The 12829-nt window shown below is 36.0% G+C and overlaps 1 protein-coding gene across 5 annotated transcripts in view; it reads right to left on the bottom strand.

Moving 5' to 3' along the window:
• uba6 (ubiquitin like modifier activating enzyme 6) overlaps nucleotides 1-12829 on the bottom strand; it is a 107689-nt gene that overhangs the window by 17626 nt on the left and 77234 nt on the right. For all 5 annotated transcript variants that reach the window (XM_006629887.3, XM_015345322.2, XM_015345319.2 and 2 more), the window contains 2 exons: nucleotides 5410-5538; nucleotides 818-869 (listed from right to left, as the gene is read on the bottom strand). In XM_006629887.3, the coding sequence (XP_006629950.3) occupies nucleotides 818-869; nucleotides 5410-5538 (181 nt within the window). The remainder of the gene's footprint in view (nucleotides 1-817; nucleotides 870-5409; nucleotides 5539-12829) is intronic.

Genomic DNA, 12829 nt, shown 5'->3' with positions numbered 1-12829 from the left:
AAACTATGCCATGGTCAACAGTGTCAAAAGCAGTACTGAGATCAAGAGGGATGAGTACAGAAAGAGAACCAGAATCAGAAGCTCGTGACTTTGACCAGGGCAGTTTCTGTGTTGTGAAGTTGATGGAAGACAGATTGGAGGGGTTCAAAAAAGTTGACACGGGGGTAATGGCAGCAGTTTTGAGGACCACTGGTACAACGCCAGTGCTCAAGGATTCATTTATAATATTGAGGACAATGGGAAAGAGAGAAGAGAATCAGGACTGAAATAAAGTGGTGGGAATGAGATCTAAAACAGATGTGGTAGGTTTCATGTGTGTAACTAGTTTATTGAGTGATTTTGAGTCAGGAAGAGGGTACAAGAAAAGTTGGATAAGGAGGGAGGAGGTATGGAAATTATATGAGCAGTGGAGAGAATGTGATGTCAGATGTTGGCGATCTTGGAGCTAAAGAAATCTAAGAATGTGTTGCAAAGTTGCGATGAGGCAGGTTGTTGATGGTGGCGAAAAGATGTCTGGGTTTGTTATTGTAATTTTCAATGATGTGAGAGAAGTAGGTGGATCTAGCAGACACTATTGTAACCATATATTCAGACAAGCAATCTCTCCAAGCCTGATAATGTACATGTACCACTTTGATGTGAACTGAAAAAAGTTAAACATCTGGAAGCAGTACTGCCCTGCTTTCAAGTGAATAGCACATATCCACAACAGCAAAAGGTTAACTTCCAGGATCTTAAAAGAATCTTCAGGATTCTAAAATAATACCATTTAATATTCTCATGTTGCTATTAGCTATGACTGTGCTGTTATACTTACTCCCATCCTTCAGCTTTGTATCAAGAGGAAACGAATGCAGCAACTGAACTGCCTGAAATCAAGAAATATAATGAAATTGTACATGATCAAAACACACAAAACCAGCCACAAAATTTAAATATTTTTAAACAAAAAATATTATTGCATGTTATGCTAGATCCTAGGATTCAGTTCCACTATACATTATTGCACAAGCACCTATTCAAGAAAATGAGTCAAAAATACTAAATTGACAGAAGGCTAGGGAGGGATAAAGGGCTTAAAATCAGTTATATCTGGGAATACAGCATAGTAGAAAATGAATGAGGGATCCAAACATATCAGTCTTCAAATGTATTAATTCCCTTGATGAACTGCAGTGAAACGTTGATTTATCATGAAAATCCAGGCTGACAATTTTCAGTTTTACTATGAAAAACCTAAAGACTTGTACTCCACTATATATTTTGGTAAGGGCCAATTTCCAATTGGCTCTTACCAATCATGGCCTCCTAATAATCCCCTTCTATGAATTGACTACATTACTCTGCTCTCCTCCCCACTGATAGCTGATGTGTGGTGAGCGTTCTGGCGCACTATGGCTGCCGTCGCATCATCCAGGTGGATGCTGCACATTGGTGGTGGAGAGGAGTACCCATTACCTGTAAAGCGCTTTGAGTGGAGTGTCCAGAAAAGCGCTATATAAGTGTAAGCAATTATTATTATAATTATTATTTATTGATTATTCAAAGAGTAGAGTGTAATAAAGTGTGTCCCTGCTATGAATTTATAGGACAGTCCGTAAGTATTTAGACAGTGACACAATTTTTGTTGTTTTGGCTCTGTACTCCAGCACATTGGATTTGAAATGAAACAATGACTATTAGGTTAAAGTGCAGATTGTCAGTTGTAATTCGAGGATAATTATGTCCATATTGGGTGAACCATACAAGAATCACAACCCTTTTTATATGTAGTCCTCCTAATTCAGGGGACCAAAAGTAATTGGATATTTGGCTGATCAGTTGTTTCTTGACCAGCTGTGTGTCATTGCATCGTTAGTTCATGCACAAGAGAGCTAACAAAAGGTCTAGAGTTGATTCTAGATGTGGCATTTGCATCTGAAGTCTGTTCCTGTCGTCTCTCAACATAAGGACCAAAGAAGTGTCAACGCCAGTGAAGCAGGCCATCATGAGGTTGAAAAATCAGAATAAATCAATCAGAGACATAGCCAAAATATTTGGTGAGTCAAAATCAACTGTTTGGTACATTAAGAAGCAAGAACGCACTGGTGAGCTTAGCAATAGCAAACGAGCTGGTAGACCATGGAAGTCCGCGGTAGTGGATGACCGAAGAATAACTTTCAATTGTGAAGAAAAACCCTTTTCGACTGTTGAACAGATCAAGAACACTCTGCAGGATGTAGGTATAGATGTGTCAAACACCACCATAAACAGAAGAATACAACAGCATAACCTCAGACCGCAAACCACAGGCAAGCCTCAGGAACAGAAAGGCAAGGTTACAGTACATAAAAAAGCGTGGGACAAAGTCTTATTGACAGATGAGACAAAGATTAACCTGTACCAGAGTGATGGAAAGTGTGGAGAAAAAAAAGGAACTGCTCATGACCCAAAACATACCTCCTCATCTGTGAAATATGGTGAAGGTACTGTCATGGCTTGGGCATATATGGCTGCCAGTGGAACTGGCTTACTTGTCTATATTGATAATGTGATTGCTGACGGCAAATCTGCTAAGATCAAACCAACCTCAAAACTCATTAGACGGCACTTCACCTTGCAGCAGGAATGACCCCAAACATACTACTAAAGCAACTCTGGAGTTATTCAGGGCCAAAATGTGGAATGTTCTTGACTGGCCAATTCAATCACCCGACCTGAATCCCATTGAGCATGCATTTCACTTACTGAAGAGAAGACTGAAGGCTTAAAGCCCTTGAAACAAGCAGGAACTGAAAATGGCTGCATTACAGGCATGGTAGAGCATCACCAGGAAAGATACCCAGCGTCTGGTGATGTCTATGGGTCGCAGACTTCAAGCAGTCATCGACTGCAAAGGATTTGCAACCAAGTACTAAACATGACAATTTTATTTAAGATTATGCTAATGTGTCCAGTTACTTTTGGTCTCCTGAAATGGGGGGACCACATATAAAAAGGGCTACAATTCCTATATGGTTCACCCACGTAAACATAGATGTAAATACCCTTGAATTAAAGCTGACATTCTTGCACTTTAACCTCAGTCATTGTTTAATTTCAAATCCAAAATGCTGGAGTACAGAGCCAATAGCAAAACAACAAAAATTGGGTCGCTGTCCAAATACTTACAGACTGCATTGTATGTTCTCTGAAAAATTAAGACCAACCATGACATAATAACTACTACTTTTGAAATTAGGTAACCAGGGTATCACCATTATAAGTTGCCCCAATATAAATTTCCCGCACTAATGGTTAAAATGTTCTGCACTTTAGTACTTGATTTTTTGACTGGCTTTCACTTTGAAAATATGTTGTATCTTGTGTTTTGTATAGCTAGCGATGAACATAAGCACAAACCATTTTATTCATGTGTAGTGTATCCAAATGTGTCTTGAATGTAAGAAGCAAAGCGACATTAAAAATCAAGCACAACTTGTCAACTTCACAAGGTAAGACCATATGATTTTGTAATTAAAATAGGCTAAAGCAATAAAATGTGAAAACTGAATTTGAATTTGAATTAATTTGCACTGAACTACATACCACTCAGCAGCTGAGATCTGGGAAATATCCCCGCTGTACTTGTCAAGTATATACTCACTATACTTACAGGAGTACCAAACATTTAATTCATCATCACTGCAAAATACAGTAGTTCTGACATTCTGCTTACATAGCACTGTATTTGCAGCTGGGAATTTACATTGGTTGAATCTCTGAAGCACAACTTGTCCTGCTGCCTATTTCTCAATAACACAAGCACCTCAGCAACACTGTTTAATCTGCACAATTACTGTACAAAATGTATAAACAAATAAATTCAGTAAACAATAAGAGATTATATAATTTTAATACAAGAAAATGATATTCTAATTATATTACTGTCACTTCAGTAGGTAAAATCTGTCCAAATCTTGACCATATCTGTTTTGCAATGTCATTGTATGAAGGGGCTAGTGGCTATAAGAGGCATTATTCAGCAGATTCAGACAAGACAGCAGGCCTTGTCTAGACCACATTACTCAGAAAGCTGTAGGGAAAGAGCTACTGCCCATGGTCTCCTGATCAGTTTATTTAAAAAGTAGAAAGTCTTCCAACTATTGGATATATCTGCTGTTCAGAGGACAGAGAGCAGATCCTCTGTATGAGGGTTCACTAGGGAGACAGAGTAACTCACTCAGGAACAATAACTGTTAACAACTTTGGAAGATTTCTGAAGTTAGTCTTGGAGAGAAATAAAACTGTATGATTGAGAGTCTTGTGAAGATTCCCAGAAAGAGACTGGGTTCGGAAGAGTCTGTTTTGGAAACCAGTAAGCCACTTAGCAGTTCATTTTTGCATAAAGAGGGATTGGGAGAATTCAGTTAGCTGCTAAAAAAACAGCAAGTATTTTATTTTTTGGTTTTGCATTCCCTGACCATTTTTAATCCACATGGATATGATTGTTGTGTCTGTACTGACCTGCCCTTATCTAAGCATCCAGATACAGCAACTGGGACATGGGTCACAGGACATAGATCACTGTTTTCATGCAACCTTGAAATTATTCTTGAACTAAACTAACTTGCCATTGTAGGTAGCCATTGGGAACAATACCGGGATAATACAATGACAAAAGCAAATTTAATCAGTTTTTCTACGCTTCAAGTTAATCTACAAAAGCACATACAAAATAATAGGCTACAGGTTTTCATGTTCAGCTAACACAGAATACAAAACACTCCATTTGCTGAACTTCATTAGAAATATATAGCACAGAATCAATGAAAAGTTTGTTAGTGGTGGCAAATGCATGTAAAAATACTTTTAGTGTAAATTTAATCTTTATTTAAAGCTGTTGTCCAAGGTTTATTATTCCTTTCAATCTGGTCCATTGTGAAATTACCTTGCCACTTCTGATTTATTCATTTGAAGGGAAAATGCAGCCCCAATTTCTCAAACCAGTTATTAAATCTTGGTAACTAAATAAATTCATTGACATTATAGAAAAACAATTTTGACTATTTTGTGATGTAAAATGTGCAGAAATGAAAAATATGAAAATAGAGTTGCGGTTCTCCTTTAATTTGACATTATTTGATATCTAACTATATAAGCATTGCTTATAAGATCAAATTACACAATCATGTCAAAACATATCTATGGATATCTGTTTCTTCAATGGAACGCAAAAAACACTAAAACATTTGTGTTCTGAATGATTTTAATCACTTGATTTTACTCTGTTACAATTTACAGTATGTTCTTCACTTTACATAATATAAATTGAGCAGGAGGGCTGTAAAATAGAATATTTAATACCTCCATCATATCTAGAAAATAAAGATAATATGACATGGAAAAGCTTTTAACACTCCAAAACAATAAATTAAAAAAACAACTTACCTTTCTTTTAAAATATTTTTCAAATTTTAATCTAGCCAGTGTAACACAACTTGCCCAACTCATTGGTCTTCGGCTTAGTAACTTGATTACTTGAAAAGACCCATCTAAGGTTTCTTGTGACTTCATTCTCTGAGAAAAATTGACACCAAAGAGAAAGTTATTTTTGGACAGATGGTAAATACAGCAAATGTCTACAAATCTCACTATGTTGCAACTAATGCTGCATAAAGCATTATATCGTACAAGTATAGTGATATCATTACAGTTATATTACTGTCGTAATATACTATCGTACCTTACATAAGTTACAGATGCAGCCATTCAAAATGCGCGGGCGATACCGCATTATTTTGCGGTACGCTGTACGCAGTCTACCACGAGTTACCGGTAAATACCACTAGCAAAATAATAGTATCCGGAATTTCCGCAAGGTGGAGCTAATAAAGCTCAAGCTCTCATGTTTGAGCTGTCGCCATCAAAGTCTTTAACGAAGATATTACTAATAGTATTAATAATGAATGACCTTGGACAAGCTGTAAGTGTAAACTCAAAGTATTGCCCTGGTCCACATTCTTTTTTTCATTGACAGTCTTTGTAAAAGTAACACCACAGCATTTCGCAATCACGCATTTGTTTCCAATCATGCAAAGTACAGTAATTTTTGAGAATCGATTCACCATGCCTTTCACATGCTCATAAAAGAGATTGATTTAGGAACATAAACATATTACCGTATGCAAACTGTACTGTATACAGTATGTATATGTATATTTAATGTCTTTACTGTGCCCATTGTAGTATTGAATATTCTTATGGAATTTTACCACTGAAGGGAAATCTTAGTAGCTGAGCATAAAAAGAATAGGAGCATACTGCAACGCGTGTGAAGGCCATAAACGATATTAATTTTGGAACATAAACATACAGTATATGGCTGGTCTCGGTACTTTAAAGAAAACATACACGAAACATGGTTTCATTATGACCAGAATCGGTCTTGAGATATTTTTAACTTGATTTAGAGTATTTGAGAGGTATGTCTTGACACCGATATTACGTAAATACTGCTCACGTATATGTTTCTAGGTTTATGTTATGCATTTCATACGGTCAAATTACTTTTGAGCAACTGATAAGAAGCGCGAAACGGTATGCCCAGGGCGTTTTAGTTTTCGTTTTGTTTTAATGCAGTGCAGTAGATTGATTAGAGATATCAAGTACATACAAGTCATTTTTTAAATGTTGTAGTTCGTCTTGTAAAAATGTTAACATTATCTGTCAACAATTACACAGGTTCTGTTTCCATATTCCGGATTTTGGTTACGTAATATTATTTTCTAATTTCACGTTGTGAATATATGATTTGGGCAAACAGAGCCGTAAAGTACAATAGTAAACCAAACATGGTTTACATAAGACATTTTTCCAAGAAAGTTTATAATAATACGATGTATAGTTGATATCTGAGCCTAAATATAAAGAAAAAGCATTTTTAGAGAGCAATCACGCGTGTTTATGTAGAAAAAGCGATTAGGTTTATGAGCAATCGAATTACCTATTCGCTTAAAACGCTATATAAAATAAAGTTTATTTAAAGATGAATGATAAGTGTCGCAGTTTAAATAATTTTCGTAGTAGGGCTTGGACAGATTCCAAGTGCATTTTTGCAATTTACGTTGCATTGTCCAATGTGCTGCTGTAATACAGTTTAGAATACAGTAAGTCTAAACTGTATCAGCTTTATTTATGGGTTGCAATTTAGAAAAAGTCAAAAACCGCACTCAAAATGCAATTTAGAGCTTTCTGGAAAGAGGAGACACCCAAATTATAATGTAACATGCCACTGTTTGTGCATGAACAAAGTTATACTGCAATTTTCCTTAGATACGTGATTAAAAAAAATACATTTTTTGAATCCCCGGCGGAACACATTCCATAAGAATCAGCGCTTTTATACAGTATATCACCTTTAAACACATATATTTAAACACGCGTTTACGATTTAAATCAAAACGCGATTCAAATCAATATAAATGTTTATTTTGTAACGCATAGGTGACTATTCATTGTTATTAAAAAGACTTAAATTCGATCATGTTGTGATATTTAGAAATATAAATTTGTTTGGTGCGAGTGAGGTTTTATTTAATCTCTGACCAAGGGAAACGTTTCATTTTTTCAAAGAAATGTTTGTTAAAAAATAAAGTCATAGTTCCATGGGATTCAATCACAGGCCGTGTGACATGGGAGTCAGGAACCTAACACACAGCGCCACCGGCGCGGTCACATGCTGAGTGCTGAAAAAGCACTACAGAAACATTATCGACAGACAATGTACAGATTTGATAAAGCTATAAAATAATGTAATTAGGCACAGAACAAGTTTACAGCACAGTACAATAATAAATGCTGACCATGACTTTAGAAGCATAAATTACCTTACACTCAATTTAAACACAAGCTGTCTTTAGCCCTCTAAGCTGGTTCATACAGAAATGTAGAGAACCAGGCTCAGAACACACAGCTTCATTAGCGAATACATATGCAGGACAACTGGAGAAGATGTTTTATATTGGATGGATTTTTAGAAACATCCCATCAGTGACATCACTGAAGTCAACTCCTAGGTAACAGTCGTGTGGATAGTTTCACAAGAATCAGACAAAGGTTTAAGCATCGCTTGTTCAAGATAAAACTGCAAAAAAAAACCCAACAACCCATAATGTACTTCTTTGCGGCTCTGTTTGCCCAAATCATATATTCACAACGTGAAATTAGAAAATAATATTACGTAACCAAAATCCGCAATATGGAAACAGAACCGGTGTAATTGGTTGACAGATGATGTTAACATTTTTACAAGACGAACTACAACATTTAAAAAATGACTTGTATATACTTGATATCTCTAATCAATCTACTGCACTGCATTAAAACAAAACGAAAACTAAAACGCCCTGGGCATACCGTTTCGCACTTCTTATCAGTTGCTCAAAAGTAATTTGACCGTATGAAATGCATAACATAAACCTAGAAACATATACGTGAGCAGTATTTACGTAATATCGGTGTCAAGACATATCTCTCAAATACTGTAAATCAAGTTAAAAATATCTCAAGACCGATTCTGGTCATAATGAAACCATGTTTCGTGTATGTTTTCTTTAAAGTACCAAGACCAGCCATATACTGTATGTTTATGTTCCAAAATTAATATCGTTTATGGCCTTCACACGCGTTGCAGTATGCTCCTATTCTTTTTATGCTCAGGCACTAAGCTTTCCTTTCAGTGGTAAAATTCCATATGAATATTCAATACTACAACGGGCACAGTAAAGACGTTTACTGTAAATCTTTCTACGACAGACCAACGGACCACGAGTGCCCCTGTCGGTCAACCAATCACGTACCGCGGTACCCCGCGTCATCTTGCGTCAAAATGCGCGATGCCGTAGCCAATTACCTCCGGTACCTGTCTGTACCGCGCACTTTGAATGGCTGCATCTGTATATACAAAGAATGCTCTTAAATGCGTGAGGTGTCACTCAGTATACTGTGTTAGACAATGCAGTATCACAGACAACATCACGTCATGGTTTTTTTTTCAAATAATCTGATGCATGACTGTAGTACTGTGTAAAACTTCCAGGTGACACAGTGAATCCTTAAATTACAGCAGCTGTATGTGGTAGTCAGATTGGTACAATATTAAATGTTTATTAACCCACAACTCCAAATGAGAAACTGTATGTCACGATACTGTATAACTCGAACAGAATTATTATATACATACAGTATATAGAATTATTAGTAATTAGTAAAACTACATGCTGGGAGGAGGCTATTCCTGTTCCGTTATAAATAGATCCTTTAAAAAAAAACTTTAAACTATTTTAGAAATGTAAAATTAATAATTGACACTCAAAATCTAAAAGTATTTTAAATATTTGTCTATTGTTTTTGTTTCCTCATGTCAGAGCAAGTAGTCAAAATATATAATAAAGCTGGAGGGGGTTCTACAAGACAGCATGATTGAAAGGCTTGTTTTAACTTTCAGATTCACAAGTCTTTAAATCGTTTAACAGTATGAGGTAGGGCTGGGCAATATGACCTCAAATCAATATCACCATCATTTCACACATTTACCTCGATAATAATAAATTAGCGATAATATTTTTAAATTATATGTTTACATTATAAGCTGAAAGATCATGTTTTAATTATGCAAAACTATTTAAGCTGCACACACCTCATCTTATCTCAATGTCTTACAAATAATTTAAGACGTACAGATGCAGCCATTCAAAATGCGCGGTAAAAACCCGCGGTACGGTAACCTACCCACAAGCCACCGCGGGGCACCGGAGGGTACCGCAGGGCAAGTGATTGGCTGGCCAAAATGACCGACAGGGGCACTCGTGGTGCATTGGTTGGTAGTGCAAAGATTTAATCATTTAATGTCTTTACTGTGTACATTTTAATTCGCTTAGTTTTGAATATTTATATGGATTTTACCACTAAAGGGAAATTTTAGTAGCTGAGCATAAAAGGAAGAGGAGCATAACGCATCTGAAGGTCATAAACGATATTAATTTAGGAACATAAACATTACTGTATGTATGTAAACTGTACTGTGTATGGCTGGTCTTGGTAGTTTAAAGAAAAAAATACACACCAGTCTTCCATTTCTCCCTAAACATTTTAAGCATGAAAGTTTTATGAAACGGTACCCAAATATGCGATTGCTGTATAGAATGAATTTTAATTTAAAAAAATTATTTAACACGAACATTAAGCTGTTTACATCTTCCGCCTGAGAACAGTCACCCGTTGCTACCCAACGCAGAATGGTGATTGGCTGACACCATCTGACACCCCTCTGATTGGAGAAAAAAGACGTGCTGGTTTGTAAACATACTGTACCAGGAAGAGGATTTCTTTCTATTCAAAACGTGTATTTTAAAAGTTTAAGAAGTAAAAACCTTACAGCGTACACAGATTTCTAAACTGATCAGGATCGTTATCTTTGTCTTATGCATAATAATGTTCACCGCACTGTCCAGCAAATTAATAATAAACTTTATTTTATATAGCTTTTTAAACGAATAAGTAATTAGATTGCTCATAAACCTAATCACTTGCTTTTTCTTTTTATTTAGGCTCAGATTTCAACTATAGATCGTATTATTAATAACCATAATAACAACCAACCAACAAAAACAACCATATAAACATAATACCAACCAAAAACATAGATAACAACCACAATACAAAATCAAATAATCAAACCATTTTACTCTCGCAAAGTCCTCCAATTATCATAATCCCAACCCTTATGCAAAACCAAACCTTCCTCCCATCCCAGTTTATCCTGTTTATCATAAACAAAATCCACCTCAATTTTCAACATAAAGCATTACACAAAATCAATACCTCAACACTCCATACTCAACAACGATAATTCACAAACAGCCAGAACATGTAACTACACATTCCCAAACATACCTAATTTCCATAGCCCTGCCCCTTATGCAAAACCAATTACAACCGCCAGGGGAGAGAGAGAACAGGGGAGGGATGTTGTTTTTATTTTCAAATAAATTTTAGCAAAGTCATGTATTTTAAAAATCTTAAGATTTTTATATTTATGTCTTTATTTAGTGGTTTCATTAGTGACAAAGGCTAAACTTTCTTGGAAAAATGTCTTTTATGTAAACCATGTTTGCTATTACTTCATTCAGGGCTAAAATATGTTCATTGTCTTCTAATGAAAGAAGGGTTCCTTTCGCCGTAGTCGGGAGCCTAGCCTTTAACTAGTAAGTACTGTATTTACTGGGTTTTTGAGGGGGGGGGGGGGGGGTGTCTTTCGCTGGAAATCTCGCCTCCTACTTTGAAAATACCTGTGAAACCGGTTCAATTCGTCACAGCCAGCACTCCTACAACAGTACAACAGTAGGGTTGTACTTGCAGTGTATACAGTACACGCGTTATGCTCTTTGTTAATGTCTGTGAAGTTTTATTTAATCTCTGAGCCATACTGATTCTTCTGGAAGCCAGTTTCCGCCAGGGAGTAAAAAAAAAACACACTGTGGTATTCTCTCCAATGCAGTGCAGTTAAAAACATACCTCTGATGCTGCTCCTAAATGAATATCGTTTATGACCATCAGAAGCTTTATGCTCCTTTTCTTTTTTCCAGTGGATTGAACAGGGAGAGGCATTTCATGATGTACTTTTCTCTGATGAAACAACAGTGGCTCTGGAACAGTTTTCAACCAAGTCGTTTTATAAAAAGGGGAGATATGTACACGTTACTGAAGCTAAAAGTTTAGCCTTTGTCACTAATGTAAACACTAAATAAAGACATATAGAAATCCCTACGTTACAGACTGTATATGGCTGGTATTGGTAGTTTAAAGAAAAAATACACACCAGTATTCCACTTTCTCCCTAAACATTTGAAGCATCAGAGTCTTACATGTGGTTATTTCGAAAACGTTTGTACGTGCTCCTTCTTACCATTTTACTGTTTACTGTTACTGACCATATTAAGTTTAAGTGCCTGTGGGCACTTTTCCTGTCCGTGGGGGGTGGACTGTCTTTCATTAGAAGGTTAGTCTGTTCTACTCTGAGAATGTAGAGGGGGTGGAAAGTGCCCGCGGTCATTTAATTAGTATTAAAATCTTAGTTATCTTTCTAGTTCACAGGTTTGCATGCATAATTTAATTTTGAAAGCCACTTGAGACATCAGGTACTACTGTTGTATTTATGAAAAAGAAACAAAACAAAAAACATACTAACAACTGTGCCATCCTACTCCTTAGTTAATACATTTTATTATTCATAAACAGTTAACATTGTTAGCAAAATATTTTGAATTATATTTAACCCTATTTTTTCTTTAGTTTTGTATTTAACTTATTATATGATAGTCAGACTTAATGTATATTAATGTATATTTGAACAATGAAAATATATTTTTACAAGATTTTACATTAAGCACTTAAAATTAATATGGTTAATAATAGTAAACTGTAACATGCTGTAACAAGATCGGTTAAACTGCGAAGAAAATCCTTTCAGAGAAAATGTTTCAGGTGTGAAGAACATAGATCTCCAATGCAGGGTGTTCCCACACACCCTGCCCCCACTACCATTAGAATATACACAAACATTTTAGCGTTTCATTCTGAGCAGAAGACCCTCACACCTGAAGAGTGCTGGCTGTGACGAATTAAACCGGTTTTACAGGTTTCAATCACAGACCATGTGACATGGGACTCAGCAAAGTAACACACAGCGCCACTGGATTTGATAATACTGTACCTAACCAAAATCCGCAATATGGAAACAGAACCTGTGTAATTGTTGATAGATGATGTACTCGTAACATTTTTTCAAGACGAACTACAACATTTAAAA

Source organism: Lepisosteus oculatus, chromosome 1, assembly GCF_040954835.1.
Source record: "Lepisosteus oculatus isolate fLepOcu1 chromosome 1, fLepOcu1.hap2, whole genome shotgun sequence".
In the NCBI taxonomy this organism is placed as follows: Eukaryota; Metazoa; Chordata; class Actinopteri; order Semionotiformes; family Lepisosteidae; genus Lepisosteus; species Lepisosteus oculatus.
The sequence above is the reverse complement of the archived record's forward strand: the minus strand, read 5'-3'. Positions and strand labels throughout refer to the sequence as shown.